This window comes from Dermacentor albipictus, chromosome 5, assembly GCF_038994185.2.
Source record: "Dermacentor albipictus isolate Rhodes 1998 colony chromosome 5, USDA_Dalb.pri_finalv2, whole genome shotgun sequence".
Lineage (NCBI taxonomy): Eukaryota > Metazoa > Arthropoda > Arachnida > Ixodida > Ixodidae > Dermacentor > Dermacentor albipictus.
Genome location: NC_091825.1, coordinates 130726081 through 130744914, shown reverse-complemented (window position 1 = coordinate 130744914; position 18834 = coordinate 130726081). Strand labels below are relative to the sequence as shown.

General features: G+C 51.1%; 3 protein-coding genes across 4 annotated transcripts in view; all 3 read left to right on the top strand.

The window, feature by feature from the left end:
* Positions 1-10: 10 nt before the first annotated feature.
* The window catches only part of LOC135906383 (solute carrier organic anion transporter family member 74D-like), a 243897-nt gene continuing 225073 nt past the window's right edge, over positions 11-18834 (top strand). For both annotated transcript variants that reach the window (XM_065437757.1, XM_065437756.1), the window contains exon 1: positions 11-875. The gene's annotated coding sequence lies outside the window, so the exon portion shown is untranslated. The remainder of the gene's footprint in view (positions 876-18834) is intronic.
* Positions 7035-8049, top strand: LOC135906430 (cysteine-rich venom protein-like). The gene has a single exon (XM_065437815.1). The coding sequence runs from the start codon at positions 7274-7276 to the stop codon at positions 8039-8041; it is 768 nt and encodes a 255-aa protein (XP_065293887.1). The 5' UTR covers positions 7035-7273; the 3' UTR covers positions 8042-8049.
* Positions 17053-18139, top strand: LOC135906429 (scoloptoxin SSD552-like). Its single transcript, XM_065437814.2, has one exon. The coding sequence runs from the start codon at positions 17102-17104 to the stop codon at positions 18113-18115; it is 1014 nt and encodes a 337-aa protein (XP_065293886.1). The 5' UTR covers positions 17053-17101; the 3' UTR covers positions 18116-18139.

Below are 18834 nucleotides of genomic sequence, written 5' to 3'. Positions count from 1 at the left end.
CGCAGGCATTTGAACTGGCATATATTTACATAGGAAAACGGCAGTTCAATAATCGGTCATAAGCGGCAACCACGTTCAACCAGCGGCGACCGGTCTTAGTCATTGCTAGGTGAAATCGGCTTCACTGTGGGAGGGTGGTGGTGTTAAGTCCTGCAATTCAAGAGGCTCATGCGGATGACCCTTTCACTGCATTTTAGATGGTAGTGACGCATTGCCTTGCCAGTGTCCTCAGTTCCATTTACCTTTGGGCAGCAACGAGCTGCTGCGCAGGCGTTGATTTACCTTCAGCCCCACGCCTCGCACCGCCTTTGATAGGCACTCCGGACGTTGTCGTTTGCCAGTTCTTTCTTTCAATGCTGACATTCCGTCGTACGTAGATTGGCTCGCCACTACCGGTGAAAGCGCAGCCTGAGCCGCGCAGCCCAGCCACGATTGCCTCCCGCCTGTTCTTGACCAAGTTTGCAGCACCGAAGCCATCCCCGCGCCGTGCAGCCGTGATGTTCGTGCATTGCCGATGTCGTCACTGTCCAGGGCGCGGTCATCGTGTGCCTCTTTTGCAGCAGCTTGGGTGTCTCGCAGCACGTTCATCGGTGCGACAAGCGCTGTCGCGACGAATGTGACCACGACGGCTGCCATCTGCGCGAACCACAACGGGGGCCAGTGGTGGAATTTGGCGCCGGTGGTCCGCGAGTTTGTCGGCCGCCTCCGTGGATCGAGAGCAGGCCTCCCTCGCCTTGCCCCGGACTCCGAGCGACTTCTGCGCCGCTGCGTGTTTGGCTTCGGCCACGCTTAGTGCCGCTCTTCGGTGAACGCGACCTCGGACTGTGAACCCGAGGCCTGATTCGCTCCACAGGGAACCGCGGGCGTCCAGTTGGGTGAGCGGAGCTTCTTCTTCTATTTCGCTACCAAGCATGATGTGATCTCTAGCCGAGAAATAGTGACGCTGATGTCCATTCCTTGGATCTTCGGCTTGTGTATGGTCCAGTTGGCCTGAGGGACTTGAAAGCGAGGGAGGGTTGACTGCTGCCGAGCTTTTAGAACGGGTGGGTGGCCACTATAATTAGTGTAGAATAAAAGAAGAAAAGAAGCATTAAAAGACGATAATTTTAAATCAACAATTTAGGTGGTAGGAGTTACAAATGCAGTTAGCTAACCCACTGTGTATCTTTCTTCACAAAGTCATTTTGCTGAAATTGCAATGCCACGCGTACGTTTTTTCTTTTCTCTGCGTTTTTCTCAAATCACCGCTGTACCCCTAGTACGATGAAGAACCAAATGGAAACGATGTTTGGTACACAAAGAACCCTCGATTATCCAAAGTTCATTCTTATCGGAGCATCATTTTCACTCACACACAGATATGCAGTGGTTTAGCAAACTTCATTTGGGACTCCAACCGACTCATTTACAAACATAATGTTCTGTTTTTTCTTTCTCTGTATGTCTAATTTCGATGTTCCTTTTTTGTTTTATCTTTTGATGAAAACCTGCTAATGATATTGTGCACCCGGCTGTTCTAAAAGCTCTGTGGCTGCTAATATTCTCTAGGTATCGAATCACTGTCGCCAACTTAACCACTCACAAGGCGAAGAGCATTAAAATAAACAGCAGCATTCCTCGGCTGTCAATCATACTACCTACGTAAACTTATGTCTGCACAGGTCTGAACTGGTCCCCTCACTATGATCCTTATTCCGTCGCGAAGCGGAAAGAAGCCACCATTTCTTGTTGCTTTGTAGGCGTTTTACTGCAATCAGAAAAAATATTACTTTGAACTTCGCTTCGCAATATTGGCCTAGATTTGCCTGTGCCTGTGATTCTGTCTTTGGGTTCAGCGACAAAAATCTTTCTTTAGTAGTTGAATCTACTCTCTTACTTTGATGAGCTTATTCTCTCCCCTCCGCACTAGAATTGTTCTTTTATTTATGTCTTGATTTACTTATTGGTAGTCTTTCTTTTTACTTTATTAAATAGTTTTGTTATAATTGCTTCTCCCGCTCCCAAAAGTTTCTCTTTCTAAGTTGCAACATCCAAATTTTCAATTCCTTTGATTTCGTGCGCTTAAATTACCTACCCTATTCATGGCAAATCCCGTACTATGGTTATGCGCCACAACTACTCAGATCTACAACAACATTACACTCGGCGGAGACGAAGAAGACGAAGTTCCACAATTCTTAACCGATATTCTATCTTATTGTTGGGCAATCCCCCATTGTGTGTCTGAGCCATGAGGCCATCATCACCACCACCACCACCACCACCACAACCATCATCATCATCATCATCATCATCATCATCCATCCTGCCATCCGCGGTTGATTGTGCAGCAACCAAGCCTGGGGCTCGCAGTCCGAGGCCACGTTCACTGAAGGGCATGGCCAAGCGCAGCTGATACCGAAAATGCAGCTGCGCAGAAACCACTCGCAGTCCTTGGTGCAGCGGCGTAGCGAAGGACTCACCTTTTGGATACTTCGGATGCGGTCGAGAAACTCGGGAACCACTGGCGCTGAAATCCAGCACTCGCCCAAGTTGCGGCTCGCGCAGATGACAGCAGTCGCGGAAACCTTCGTCGTCGAGGCAGCTCCAGTTGCACCGACGTATGGAGCACGAGAAGCCCAGCGCGCTGCAAGAGAGGGACGCCATAGCTGCGCCTCTTACGTCGATGACATCGGCAACGGCACGAACTTCCCCCCTGCGCTGCTCGGGGATGGTTTAGTCGCTGCAGACTTCATCAACAGCATCCGGAAGGCGAGTGCGGCTGTCCTGCGTGGCTCTGGCAGTGCTTCCACCGGCAACGGCGTCCCCATCCATGTACGACAGAGTTGCATCCTTGGAAAAAACAGCTGGCTATCGGCTAGGTCCGAAGCAGCTCTCGAGGACGCTGCGTGGGCCGGGGCCGAAGGAAAAGGGATGCCACCACCACAATTCGCTCGGGCCCAGAGATAGAGAGAATGAACGACACAGAAGGCAAAACCATCACAGATGCAGTACATCGAAAAAGCAGCGGAGGAGTCATACGGATAAAGGCGAACAATTTCAGAGCCATGGCTTGAACGCCCAGACTTACAACCACCACCTTCTGTGATAGAGAAGATGGCACCTCAACACCGCAACACCGCAGACAGGTTACCAATGAACCTAGTTTGCGCTGATTGGAACGCACTTACATATTATGTAAATACATGCGCGTTGAATGTATGTGTACGCCTCATTCATGAAATCATCTAATCCATGTCTTTCGACTTAAGCATTTACGTTACTTTTGCGCGATTGGCATTCTTTGGGCATTTTCACATATTTTCCACTATGGATGATGTATGTCCGTTTATCTAACCTCTCTCACGCCAACCACCTTCAGAGGTGGGGCTTGGCAGTGATTTTATTTTTCATGAGGCAAACATGATCACGGATACCCGCGGTAGACATTGCGAGACGAATGGGCATGACTTGTGACGTTCCACTAGCGTTACGTACTATTTCAGGTTCAATTTGCTTTCCATCAAAACATCGGCGTGCATTAGTTCAATTCTTCCGATACATGTCAGATCTTTGCCCCCCCCCCCCCTCCAATTCTCTGGTAGCATTAAAAAGGTTCACTTCATTGCATAGAACAACCCAACTTCGTCCACTGTTTCACCTGTAAAAGTCGTTTTCAGCTTGACTTACCGATACCTTTATTATCCGTTTTCCTACCCTCCTATGGAAACATTTAATTCCCTTTCCTCTTCGAATGCAGAACTTCACATTTGTGGTCGTATCCGCGCCGGCAACGCTCTTCGGCTTGCAATGACGAGTTTCTCTCTATATATAATACCTGTATTATGGTGAACAGCTATCGCTGTGAAACGCACACCCTCCATGCAGGATTTGCGGGCGTGGCTTCCATCGGCGGCAAGCAGTCTCTTCATCTCCGCTTTCACTTTCCTTTAACTTATCGTTCCTTCACTTCAACGGGTAGTCTGCCCTATGCCTTCTTTTACTTGATTATATAACGCTGATACGTATCTGGTTGTCGCTAACAAATAATCGAATCCCTAAGGTTGCCCTTTTTCTCGTTCATTTAGAATCACCGGTGTTGCTTTCCAGCTCATTCCACAGGAGAAACGCTCCGAGGCGACCGAGCAGGTCTGGGTCACGGGGCGGGCAGCGACAGCCGCCAGGGAGCAAGGACAGCATGCCCACTAACCGCCGTCGCCTCTGCCAACTGATGAAACCACCAGCCAATGTTTTGTCCGTCAATCCAGGGGAACAGCGCTTGTGCGACGAAGACGAAGAGAGGCACATGAGAGGCTCACATGGCGCTGTACTCTCACAACAATGAAATTCTCAAGGAATGGCAAAGAAATCACGTATGCGAACAAACAGTCAGACCGAAATGCATGATACTGTTAGGCGAAAAAGACGGACGCAGGCGTGTGAACTGGCATTTATTTACATGGGATATAAATGGCAGTTCAATAAGCGGCAATGAGCCGCAACCAAGTTCAACCAGCAGCGACCGGTCTTCGTCGTTGTTAGCTAAAGACTGGGAGAGGGAGATGGTGTTAAGTCCCGAAATTCAAGAAGTCGCTCTGAAGGTGTCCAGATTTATTCGGAGGACTTCTTAACCACGTTTTCGATGCTAGTGATGCGTTGCCTCATCTGTGCCGTGCGCTCCTTCTTTCTTTGGGAAGCAGCAAACTGCTGCGGTGGCATTTCTTTTCCTTCGGCCCCGGACCGCGCACCGCCTTTGAGAGGTGCTCCGGACGTTGTCGCTCGCCAGCTCTTTCTTTCCAGGGCGACACTCCGTCGAACGTGGACGGGCTCACCGCTGCCGGTGGAAAAGGAGCCAGAGCCGCGCAGCGTAGCCGCACACGCCTCCCGCCTGTTGTTGACCAAGTATGCAGCACCGAAGCCATTCCCGTGCAGAGCAGCAGTGATGTTCGTGACGTTGCCGATGTCGTCGATGTCCAGGGCGCGGCCATCTCGTGCCTCTTTTCCAGCCGGTTGGGTGTCTCGCAGCACGTTCGTCGGTGCGACAAGCGCTGCTGCGACGAATGTGACCACGACGGCTGTCATCTGCGCGAACCACAACGGCGGCCAGTGGTGGAATTTGGCGCCGGTAGTCCGCGAGTCTTTCAGCCGCCTCCGGCAGATCGAGAACTGGAGTCACCTGCTGCGCCCAGGACTGCGAGTGGCTTCGGTGCCGCTGCGTCTTGGACTGCTGCCGCGCTGAGTGCCGCTCTTCAGTGAACGCGACCTCGGACTGTGAACCCGAGGCCTGGTCGCTCCACAGGGAACCGCGGGAGTCCAGTTGGGTGAGCGGAGCTTCTTCTTCTACCTCGCCACCGAGCATGATGGGCTCGCCAGCCGAGAAATAGTGATGCTGATGTCGATTCCTTAGATATTCGCCTTGTGTACGGTCAAGTTGGCCTGAGGGACTTGAAACTACGGAGGGTTCACGGCCACCGAGCTTCTAGAACGGGCGGGTATAATTAGAATGTAATAAACGAAGAAAACAAGCATTAAAATACGATAATCTTCTGTAAACCATTTAGGCGGTAGGAGCTACAAATGGAGCTAGCCAGGTTACTGCACAACTTCCTTAACGAAGTTATTTTGATGAAATTGCAGTCCCTCGTGTGCCTTTCTTGTGGCTTTCTGCGTCTTTGCCAGATCTGTGCTGTTTCCTATAGTACGATGGACAAGCACATGGAAACACTGTTTGACTCACAAAGGGCACTGGATGGTTCAAAGTTCATCTGTTATCGAAGCATCATTCTTACGCACAGAAATTTATGACGTGGTTTAGAAACTCCATTTGTGACTCCATCCGGCTGATTTCTAAACAAAATTATCTGTTATTTACTTGTCTTTGTGTTGTCACGAAGCAGTCCTCGCGCTTCTTCAGGCCCTCAACGGCCAGGTGCTCAACGGTGAATCTTCAGGCCCTCAACGGCCAGGCGCATGCCACAATAGACAAGTACAACAAGATGCAATAAGTGAACGAGTCGGCAACAAAACGTGAAAGAACTGGGCTACTGAGACGCGAAGTAGTCGGCATCATAATCAGCTGTGTGTAGAGAAAGAAGTGAACACAATGGGGCCCGAGCTTGCATTGAGTGAGAATCGTCAAGCCCAGTGCTCTGTCAAACACTGAATCTAAATGGAATGTGCATTGAAAACTTGTTCTGCGCATTTTAGAACACGAAACATTGAATAAGTCCGCTATAGCTACATAGCTACACAGAAATTGTGAATTTGATTATAGATAGCTTTAGTTTCGCGTACGTAGAAGCGCTACCTGCGTAAAGATCTTGCTGGAGGTAAATGCGCTCCGAAAGTCGGGAGGCCCGTCGCGTCTCACGTACGCACGTGAAATCTACGCCCTTGCGTCGCGCGTCTCACGTGTACGTGACGGCTTTGCGAGCTACCAGGCAAAGAACGCAGCTCAAGCTCTATAGCATGGACGCGCGAAGGCTTACGAAGTGCAAGAAACACACGATGTCTCCGATTGCGGCTCGTTTGGAACGAACTTGGCGGGAGTAGCATTCCCATATCACGGCAGAAGGTGCCAGCAGACTATGCACAAGCAACGATCCAAACCTTTGCCAGACCTACACCAGCAGACGCTTGCGTACGCAAAACTATAATCGTCCCACGGGTGCGGCGCGTAGGGCACGTAGAACGTTCATGTTTACGTGCGCAAAACTTCTCCTTACGTTAAACTAAAGCTATCTATTACCGTGTGTCCTTACGTTGCTTCAAGGCTAATCGCAATAACGTCGGCATTCATCGTGAAATGGGTTCTGCCAAAACTTTTTTCTCTTGTTTCATTGTTTGTTTGTTTTTCAACGTTAAAAGCCCATCAATTATTGCACTTTTCTCTGCCCTACTCGACTCTCCGCCAATCCCTCTATAGTCGGTTCGTGCCAAAGTTTGAATTCATCATCATCATCATCACCGTCATCATCAAAATCACGATTCATGCAGTTGGAAAGAAAGATTGGCGTGGCTCAGAACGTAGAAGAAGAGGAAGACGATGGACAAGGCTTTGGTGCTGTCGCGTTGGCTCTGGTCTTAACTCTCCGCCGTCGGCCAAGAAACACCCCCCTGCGCATCGTATCGCCAGAAACAGCCGACGCACACTACCTGTTCCGCGTTACGCAAAGAGTTCAAATTAGCCAGCGGCGAGGTGGATCTCCGAATAGACGACATCCTGTCGGCGTACAACCACTACCGCAGTCTACTGGCGCTGGGCCAACTCGCCGACTTCCCTCCGGCGGCCAACATGGTCGAGCTGCGCTGGGACAAAGAGATGAGCGACGTGGCCTTGGCGATAGCCAGGCAGGGAACCGACAAGACCGGAGTGGTGAGGCACGACCTCGTGGAAAACCGCTTCACGTACGGCTTCCCCAGGACCGGCCAGAACGTGCTCACGGACCGTGCACGGAACTGGATGCCGTCCACGAAGTGGCACGACGTGATAATGGACTGGTTCGATCAGAACTTGCACTACGACGTCGCCAAGGTCGGCACCTACGAGGAGACTTTGCCGTCGAGCGACGCGTTCGCGCAGGTCGCCTGGGCAGCCACGTGGGCCGTCGGCTGCGGCTACGCTCAAGGGGAAGTGACCACGCTCTCTTCCGACCCCAAGAGGCTAGTCGTTTACGTGTGCAACTACGGGCCCGCCGGCAACGAGCTGAACAGGTCCGTCTATCTGGAGGGTCCGGCCTGCTCGCGCTGCCCTCGCAACACGCGCTGCAACCAGTCGACGGGGCTCTGCGTACTTCTCGACGGGGCATGGTCGCTTGACTTCAGGGGACACGAGGAGCCGCCTCGGGAAAACATGCTGCCGGCGGCCTCAACTCCGGCAGCGTCGAGCTCGCCCCCGACCGTCACACTCCGTTCAATAGCGGCAGCGATAACAAGCGTCGCTGCTCTTGTGATGGCAGCGGTAGTTCGAGAATCGGGGGACTTGGGGAATCACGCCTGTCACTATTGCTGCCTACTGCGGACTATTATTGGCTCAGCGACTGAATCGGGAGGACTAAAATAAATCTACTTTGCGACTATTACTTTTTTTTTCTAGAACCTGAACAGAAAGATGCAACACGCTCTCCTTCCAGTGTCAATGGTTCCGTATAAAGTCCGACCACGGGGAAACCGTCGCCGCGCGCCGTATTCTGCACGTGCGAGTAAACGTGTGTGAGGGTGAGCCGGTGCGCGAGCGAGGACCGCGAACCGGAAGCGTGTGGTCTCTTGTCGCGCATGACCATTTGGCATGACGCGGGGGGGGGGGAGGGGGGGTCAGGGGAGGGAGGAGCGCATGGTGCCTCGATGTCCTCCTTGCCCACCACTGTACAGTGTGGAGACAACCACGACTTTTACTACGGCGTTGGGCATGCGATTGAATTGCGCCGTAGTAGACGTCTTTGGCGGACGCCGTAGGCAAGCGTTGCCGGCGCTCGTGCGTCTTGAAAGCGATCTGCGACGCAGCAAAGTGCGCGTCTGCGCGCGCCTAATCGTCAAAGTGATCTGCAAAGTTTGCTGAGTGCGCGTAGTGCCGGCAGCTTTCTGAGTGAATAACATAATCGGGATGACCCTCGAATATCAATAATGGCCACATGAGTTTGCGTACTTGGGTGCAACCTGCTTTACTTCACAGAAGTCGGCTGTTTCATATGTGTTTTCGGACTGCGCGTCATTCGACACCTGACGTCCGCATTTGTTATCGCAATTTGCCGTAACGTATTTCCTCATAACACATATTTCGAGCAGAAACACATACGTATGAGGAGACAAATGCCGAAGTTATCGCACTATCATTGTACCAGCCCGAAGAAAACAATACAGTAAATAAAAACCACGTAAGGGGGGGGGGGAATGCTAGAAAATTCGAAAGTTGCACAAAATTTACGCGAGGAAAAATGCTCTGCAGACTTACAGTGACCGTCAGTACGTGGACTGGCCTCCTGCCGAGGCCTTTGTAGTTGGACTACTGTCTGCGCTGTGAGCCGGTTCAATGAATGTATTAACAAAGCGTCGAAATGCGACCAAATGACGTAAAAGATGCGAAATATTACCAAGTTAAAAAAGTCTGTTCAACTACGTCTACTTCCGATAGTTGAATATACTGCGGTGACAATGTCGCTTCTGCTCATTGTCGGCTTGAATTGCTCAGATACCTTTTCAAATATGATTTCTTAGGTAGAAAAATTCACCTCCCAAGCACTCCGTACAGATAGTTAACCAACAAAGCTGAAACGTGCGGCCCTGTTGTTTATCACAAGATTAATCCCGATGGTTCAATAAACGACGGCTTGGTAGGCTGCCGGACCCTCGGTACGCCGTTGCTGCTTGCGCTCGACTACACGAGCCTGTTCTTGTGGCCGGGCTGCAGCATCGGCACGGTGTAGACGAGAGCGTTGCCGCTACTGCTTGCGGCGTTGCTGATCTAAAGCTGCCTGCTCTTCAGGAGTACTCACGATGCGTGGCCTACCCATTTCAGAGCCTGAGAGAAACTGTTGCGCGTGCGCTCGGCTCCGATGGAGAGCAGCGACGACACTACTGGGGCAGCCAATCGCATGCCTCTCTTTCTATTTAGTTTTTTTTATTCGCATGCGCATGTAGTTGCGCCGGAGGAGTTTTCGGCGTACAGGCGACAGACGGACGCACGGATGAATCAGCCAGCCACATACAGCTTCACTGTAGTAAGCGATATTTATTCATACAAACATCTAAGCATTTTTATGCCATACATACATCTTTAAAATTGTAGAACATACTGAGAAACACCCAATGAACTTGTGTTCATGGCGCTATCTCAAACGTTATTTTTTGTTCTTGTTATTTTTGCTCGACTCTGAAGTAAGCAATAGAAATATATGAGAAGAGGTGACGTCACTGCGCGCTTACGCATACGGGTTTGTTTTTTTCGTTTTTGATGCGAAAGCGTCTGTAGTCTGTGGCACCGACAGGACAGGTATATCGTCATTGGCTACGACGCCACGGCCCGAGCGCGGCTCGACGGAGTTACCATTAGCTGCGACGCCACATCAAGTGGTCGAAAGGAACACCTGCGAACGATAGCGCGCCAGGTGTTGCGTGAGAGGAGAGGGCATCGCTTCGACGCTTCTTCACCCTCGCACATTCTCTCGGAAGCCCCGCGCGGTTCGTATCTCTCTCTCTCTCTACATCTACATCTACATCTCTCTCACCCCCCACTGGGCTTACGTGTTCCGTGCGCCTGCCGACCGTGGTGGCTGCTGCTGCTTCCTCGGTCTCTCGTCGCGCAGGAAGTTAGTGGCATGCGGCGTTTTCACCGCAGGCTGCTGCTGCTGCTTGCTGGGTCGGGCAGCACGTGCCGCTGTGGTACGTTACATGCAGCGCAAAGCTCAAGGGACCGCTCAGCGGCGTTCAAGTTGACATTAATGTTTTCGCATTCTCGACTCATAAGTGCTTAGGTGTCCTTGAACTTTTTGTCATATTACCAGCCAGTTCGTAGCCTATCGCCCACAGTGGGCTTATGACATTAAACGAGGAATCATCATCATCATCATCATCATCATCATCATCCGGTTTGCAATGCTCGCAACAGCGTTTCGAAAGAACGGGGAGGAACGAAGCCTGCACGCCCGTTGGAAAAGCCGATACGGGTTTCGATCTGCTTTATTCGTTGTCCTATTACTTATGATTTCGCACTATGGTAGATTTTGCTTTTTTTTTCTCACTTTCACAATGATGGTGCTGACGCGACTGCGTGGATCTCAGGACTGACCACTTCGTTCTAGAACGCACGTACAACTTTCGGTCTTTCGAAACGCCGGTTGAGAGAAACTAAATGTGCAAGCGCACAGCCATGTCTAATTTTCTCTTTTCTTTTTCTTTCGCGCATTTCCTTTAGACTTTAAACAGAAGAACAATGTAGAATATACCGTCATGGAAACAATTTCAGCGGTGATTCCTGAACATGCTTTACAAACTTACAAACGCATGCCCTAAAGCAAATATTTAAAGTTGGCACATCTGAACTTAGCTATTCCGATAATTAGTTGCACTTCAAGAAAACGGTCGGAGTAACTCAGGTTGACTATGAACAATGCGCAGTTGGCCTCTATCGCCCAAAATGTCAAACTTGTTAAACTTACATGGAACACCTCGTTCGAGCAAAAGCAGGTAGCGACGCCTGACAGAAATAAACATCGAAAAAGGGAGCAAATGTTTATTGACGAAAGGCGGCACTGACAATACAACGTCAAAGCAACCAATCTTGCGAGACTTCGAAGCAGCAGAAGACGGCAGGGACAAAATGCGTGAATAAATGCCAACGTATAACTAATGCATGTACAGTAAAAAGCGCTTCTTTGTCTCTTCAACTTTTCGCATAAATCCAGTGTACGATGTTCACAAGCACAGTCGTTGGCCAAGTTTGCACATGCAGTTGCTTTGACTGCACCATGTAAGCCATAGCGCATCTTGTCTGCTATACTCGTGATTCTAGTCATGCAGCCCACTATGCGAAATTACTGTCGCAAAGAAGAACAAGAAAAACTCGCTATCACATGCGCCATCATAAAGGGAAAATCAAACCAAACAGTGAGTTGAGCGTCGTATCGCGCCCTGCAATGCGAACAAAATTTAAACAACGAATAAAGATCTTCACTTTCCAATCAAGAACATATTTTGCGCGCTTTCGAGTTCCTCCTGTATGGAAGCTTCATCGCTTAATAAAGGGCATACAAAAGCGTAGGTAGTACCGTTGCCTTCTGAGTATTGCTTACGCTGTCCGTACCACACATTTACGTATAGGAACAGACAATATGGCGTGTTGGAGTGCATCGTGTAACCGCGCAAACGACAACGGACGAGGAAAGAAAGACACAAGACAAGCACGGACACACAGGACAGGCGCGCCTGTCCTGTATGTTTCTTTCCTCATCCGTTGTCGTTTGCGCGGTTACAGGATGCATTCCAATATCGACCACCAACTAGCCCGCCTCTCCCTGTTAAATATGGCGTGACTGGCGTTCAAATTTTAAATGCGCAGAAACGCGTTCTTTTTTTTTTGGCGAGGAGCAAAAGCTCTATACAGTGAACTCTTGTTGCTCATTAGCATACTGCCTGATGGGACGTACGAATCGCGAAACCAGACGCCGTTCATCTCAACAATGCCTGCTCATCGAGTGTGCGCTCACAGCACCTGAAAAAAAAATTATTCTCTCTCAGCCGCCGCACTGCGAACAGTTGTCGATCTAACATCTACAGGACGTTTATGTGAACTCCTCCGTCATACGATTTCTTTTTCACCCTAAATCCACTGCTCTTCCGTAATTTTATTGCGATAGCAATTATATGGACATTCCAGGCACATCTCTACAGCCACCGTCGCCGTCAAGTTCCGTACAATGTCCAAGGGTAATAAAATCTTCGCCGCACGTGGCATGCTGCATGTGCGAGTGAATGCGTGCGAGGGCGGGCCAAGAATCGCTTACCAATCGGGGCTCAATCTCGCTCACGCAAGAGAGGAAAGCGAGGAGGAAGCGCGTCGTCTTACGGCGCGCTCAAGGCTAGGGGGGAGGTTGGGAGGAGGGGGCGCGCTTTCTACTCTGGGCGGCCCGGGTGGGCGCGCGCGACCAGCCGGGCCGCTGCATCTTGAGAGCCATCGGCGACGGACACGAATCCGCCGCGCACTGTGTTTTCGCGGCTTAGTTCGCGCTGGTGCGAGACGGAGCACGAAGTTCAATTCGCTCGCTGCTGCTGCCTGGCTTCCTTACTCCAGCGTTTCGACAGCGAGTTTCCGCGATTATCGAGTGAGGCGTGTTCATGCTTGCTTGTGCGCGCGTGACACCGTGCTTATTTAGTTTACTTAGTAAGCCTCTGTTTACGAGTGTACATGGCCGATAAATATACTATCCTCACGTCTTATAGCTGTCCACTAATTCGCTATAGCAATCGATGCTTTGCGGTGCGGGCGAAACCACAAATTTTTTTCATTATTCTTGGGAACAGTGGTTTCCGGCTACTTCTAAGGTTATAAATAATAAATGCCACCTTGATGACTGCTGTTACGAAGTGAATATTTTTTTTTATTTGCATCATGCTTGCATGACCGCCATTATACTGAAGTCCCTAGGGATGAAAAAAAGGACAAGTGGTGATGTGCACGAATGGAAAACCGTTTATATTTAACGGGTCCGAAGACTAGGACACGATGCAACGAGTGTTCACTTCGAACATTCAGGTGGCAATGTTCGCGCCTTGGCTTGACTTCTCGAGTTCCTTGCCATGTACGCTCGGCTTGCGGCTGCCACGTGGGCTGCTCTGGGTGGGCTCAGATTCGTGAACGTTCGCTTCTCGTTCTGGGGCGGGCGCTTCTGGGTCGAGCGCATGCGCTTCGGCACTGGCCTCCTTGCTGCTCGCTGCAGGCTTCTAAGCTCTCTTATGCCAACCACCTTCACAAGTGGGGCTTGGCAGTGATTTTTTTTTCATGAGGCAAACATGATCACGGATACCTGCGGTAGACATTGCGAGACAAATGGACATGACTTGTGACGTTCCACTAGCGTTACGTACTATTTCACGTTCAATTTGCTTTCCATCAAAACATCGGTGTGCATTAGTTCAATTCTTCCGATACATGTCAGATATTTGCCCCCTCCCCTTCTCTGGTAGCATTAGAAAGGTTCATTTCATTGCATAGAACAACCCGACTTCGTCCATTGTTTCACCTGTAAAAGCCATTTTCAGCTTGACTTACCGATATCTTTATTATCCGTTTTCCTACCCGCCTATGGAAACTTTTAATTCCCTTTCCTCTTCGAATGCAGAACATCACTTTTGTGGTCGTATCCACGCTGGCAACACTCTTCGGTTTGCAATGAAGAGTTTCTCTCTATATATAATACCTGTATTATGGTGAACAGCTATCGCTGTGAAACGCACACCCTCCATGCAGGATTTGCGGGCGTGGCTTCCATCGGCGGCAAGCAGTCTCTTCATCTCCGCTTTCACTTTCCTTTAACTTATCGTTCCTTCACTTCAACGGGTAGTCTGCCCTATGCCTTCTTTTACTTGATTATATAACGCTGATACGTATCTGGTTGTCGCTAACAAATAATCGAATCCCTAAGGTTGCCCCTTTTCTCGTTCATTTAGAATCACCGGTGTTGCTTTCCAGCTCATTCCACAGGAGAAAAGCTCCGAGGCGACCGAGCAGGTCTGGGTCACGGGGCGGGCAGCGACAGCCACCAGGGATCAAGGACAGCATGCCCACTAACCGCCGTCGCCTCTGCCAACTGATGAAACCGCCAGCCAATGTTTTGTCCGTCAATCCAGGGGAACAGTGCTTGTGCGACGAAGACGAAGAGAGGCACACGAGAGGCTCACATGGCGCTGTACTCTCACAACAATGAAATTCTCAAGGAATGGCAAAGAAATCACGTATGCGAACAAACAGTCAGACCGAAATGCATGATACTGTTAGGCGAAAAAGACGGACGCAGGCGTGTGAACTGGCATTTATTTACATGGGATATAAATGGTAGTTCAATAAGCGGCAATGAGCCGCAACCAAGTTCAACCAGCAGCGACCGGTCTTCGTCGTTGTTAGCTAAAGACTGGGAGAGGGAGATGGTGTTAAGTCCCGAAATTCAAGAAGTCGCTCTGAAGCTGTCCAGATTTATTCGGAGGACTTCTTAACCACGTTTTCGATGCTAGTGATGCGTTGCCTCATCTGTGCCGTGCGCTCCCTCTTTCTTTGGGAAGCAGCAAACTGCTGCGGTGGCATTTCTTTTCCTTCGGCCCCGGACCGCGCACCGCCTTTGAGAGGTGCTCCGGACGTTGTCGCTCGCCAGCTCTTTCTTTCCAGGGCGACACTCCGTCGAACGTGGACGGGCTCACCGCTGCCGGTGGAAAAGGAGCCAGAGCCGCGCAGCGTAGCCGCACACGCCTCCCGCCTGTTGTTGACCAAGTATGCAGCACCGAAGCCATTCCCGTGCAGAGCAGCAGTGATGTTCGTGACGTTGCCGATGTCGTCGATGTCCAGGGCGCGGCCATCTCGTGCCTCTTTTCCAGCCGGTTGGGTGTCTCGCAGCACGTTCGTCGGTGCGACAAGCGCTGTCGCGACGAATGTGACCACGACGGCTGTCATCTGCGCGAACCACAACGGCGGCCAGTGGTGGAATTTGGCGCCGGTAGTCCGCGAGTCTTTCAGCCGCCTCCGGCAGATCAAGAACTGGAGTCTCCTGCTGCGCCCAGGACTGCGAGCGTCTTCGGTGCCGCTGCGTCTTTGACTTCTGCCGCGCTGAGTGCCGCTCTTCAGTGAACGCGACCTCGGACTGTGAACCCGAGGCCTGGTCGCTCCACAGGGAACCGCGGGCGTCCAGTTGGGTGAGCGGAGCTTCTTCTTCTACCTCGCCACAGAGCATGATGGGCTCGCCAGCCGAGAAATAGTGATGCTGATGTCGATTCCTTATATCTTCGCCTTGTGTATGGTCAAGTTGGCCTGAGGGACTTGAAACTACGGAGGGTTCACGGCCACCGAGCTTCTAGAACGGGCGGGTATAATTAGTATGTAATAAACGAAGAAAACAAGCATTAAAATACGATAATCTTATGTAAACCATTTAGGCGGTAGGAGCTACAAATGGAGCTAGCCAGGCCACTGCATAACTTCCTTAACGAAGTTACTTTGACGAAATTGCAGTCCCTCGTGTGCCTTTCTTGTGGCTTTCTGCGTCTTTGCCAGATCTGTGCTGTTTCCTATAGTACGATGGACAAGCACATGGAAACACTGTTTGACTCACAAAAGGCACTGGATGGTTCAAAGTTCATCTGTTATCGAAGCATCATTCTTACGCACAGAAATTTATGACGTGGTTTAGAAACTCCATTTGCGACTCCATCCGGCTGATTTTTAAACAAAATTCTCTGTTATTTACTTGTCTTTGTGTTGTCACGAAGCAGTCCTTGCGCGTTGAGACGGTGAGTCTTCAGGCCCTCAACGGGCAGGCGCTCAACGGTGAATCTTCAGGCCCTCAACGGCCAGGCGCATGCCACAATAGACAAGTACAACAAGATGCAATAAGTGAACGACATGGCAACAAAACGTGAAAGAACTGGGCTACTGAGACGCGAAGAAGTCGGCATCATAATCAGCTGTGTGTAGAGAAAGAAGTGAACACAATGGGGCCCGAGCTTGCATTGAGTGAGAATCGTCAAGCCCAGTGCTCTGTCAAACACTGAATCTAAATGGAATGTGCACTGAAAACTTGTTCTGCGCATTTTCGAACACGAAACATTGAATAAGTCCGCTATAGCTACATAGCTACACAGAAATATTGAATTTGATAATAGATAGCTTTAGTTTCGCGTACGTAGAAGCGCTACGTGCGTAAAGATCTTGCTGGAGGTAAATGCGCTCCGAACGCCGGGAGGCCCGTCGCGTCTCACGTACGCACGTGAAATCTACGCCCTTGCGTGGCGCGTCTCACGTGTACGTGACAGCTTTGCGAGCTACCAGGCAGAGAACGCAGCTCAAGCTCTATAGCATGGACGCATGAGGCTTACGAAGTGCAAGAAACACACGATGTCTCCGATTGCGGCTCGTTTGGAATGAGCTTGGCGGGAGTAGAATTCCCGTAACACGGCAGAAGGTGCCAGCAGACTATGCACAAGCAACGATCCAAACCTTTGCCAGGCCTACACCAGCACTCTTGCGTACGCAAAACTATAAGCGTCCCACGGATGCGGCGCGTAGGGCACATAGAACGTTCACGTTTACGTGCGCAAAACTTCTCCTTACGTGAAACTAAAGCTATCTGTTACCGTGTGTCGCTACGTTGCTTCAAGGCTAATCGCAATAACGTCGGCATTCATCGTGAAATGGGTTCTGCCGAAACTTTTTTCTCTCGTTTCTTTGTTTGTTTTTCAACTTTAAAGCCCATCAATTATTGCACTTTTCTCTGCCCTACTCGACTCTCCGCCAATCCCTCTATAGTCGGTTCGCGCCGTAGTTTGAATTCATCATCATCATCATCACCGTCATGATCAAAATCACGATTCATGCAGTTGGAAAGAAAGATTGGCGCGGCTCAGAACGTAGAAGAAGAGGAAGACGATGGACAAGGCTTTAGTGCTGTCGCTGTGGTTCTCGTCTCAACTCTCCGCCGTCGGCCAAGAAACACCCCCCTGCGCATCGTATCGCCAGAAACGGCCGACGCACACTACCTGTTCCGTGGTACGCAAAGAGTTCAAAATAGCCAGCGGCGAGGTGGATCTCCGAATAGACGACATCCTGTCGGCGCACAACCACTTCCGCAGTCAACTGGCGCTGGGGCAACTCGCCGACTTCCCTCCGGCGGCCAACATGGGACATGGGCGGCGCTGGGACAAAGAGATGAGCGACGTGGCCTTGGCGCTAGCCAGGCAGGGAACCGACAAGACCGGAGTGGCGAGGCACGACCTCGTGGAAGACCGCTTCACGTACGGCTTCCCCAGGACCGGCCAGAACGTGCTCACGGACTGCTCACGGAACTGGATGCCGTCCACGAAGTGGCACGACGTGATAATGGACTGGTTCGATCAGAACTTGCACTACGACGTCGCCAAGGTCGGCACCTACGAGGAGACTTTGCCGTCGAGCGACGCGTTCGCGCAGGTCGCCTGGGCAGCCACGTGGGCCGTCGGCTGCGGCTACGCTCAAGGGGAAATGACCACGCTCTCTTCCGAGCCCAAGAGGCTAGTCGTTTACGTGTGCAACTACGGGTCCGCCGCCAACGAGCTGAACAGGTCCGTCTATCTGGAGGGTCCGGCCTGCTCGCGCTGTCCTCGCAATACGCGTTGCAACCAGTCGACGGGACTCTGCGTACTTCTCGACGGGGTGTGGTCGCCTGACTTCAGGGGACACGAGGAGCCGCCTCTGGAAAACATGCTGCCGACGGCCTCAACTCCGGCAGCGTCGAGCTCGCCCCCGACCGTCACACCCCGTTCAATAGCGGCAGCGACAACAAGCGTCGCTGCTCTTGTGATGGCAGCGGTAGTTCGAGAATCGGGGGACTTAGGAATCACGCCTGTCACTATTGCTGCCTACTGCGGACTATTATTGGCTCAGCGACTGAATCGGGAAGGATAAAGTAAATCTACTTTGCGACTATTACTTTTTTTTTCTAGAACCTGGACAGAAAGACGCAACACGCTCTCCTTCCAGTGCAAATGGTTCCGTATAAATTCCGAGCACGGGGAAACCGTCGCCGCGCGCCGCATGCTGCACGTGCGAGTAAAAGTGTGCGAGGGTGAGCCGGTGCGCGAGCGAGGACCGCGGACCGGAAGCGTGTGTTCTCTTGTCGCGCATGACCATTTGGCATGACGCGGGGGGGGGGGGGGGGGTTGTCAGGGGAGGGAGGAGCGCATGGTGCCTCGATGTCCTCCTTGCCCACCACTCTGTACAGAGCGGAGACAACCACGGCTTTTACTACGGCGTTGGGCATGCGATCGAATGACACCGTAGTAGACGTCCTTGGCGGACGCCGTAGGCACGCATTGCCGATGCTCGTGCGTCTTGAAAAGCGATCGGCGACGTAGCAAAAGTGCGCGTCTGCGCGCGCCTAATCTTCAAAGTGATCTCAATTCACAATTCACAATTTATTTATTTATTAGTAAAAATACAGATAATTGCATGTGTGTAGTATACATAAGGAGGTCCCAAAGTCAAAGACTGTATCGGGACCTCCTTATGCGGACAAATGCGGACCTGACGTCCGCATTTGTTATCGCATTTTGCCATAACGTATTTCCTCATAACACATATTTCTAGCAGAAACACATACGTATGAGGAGACAAATGCCGAAGTT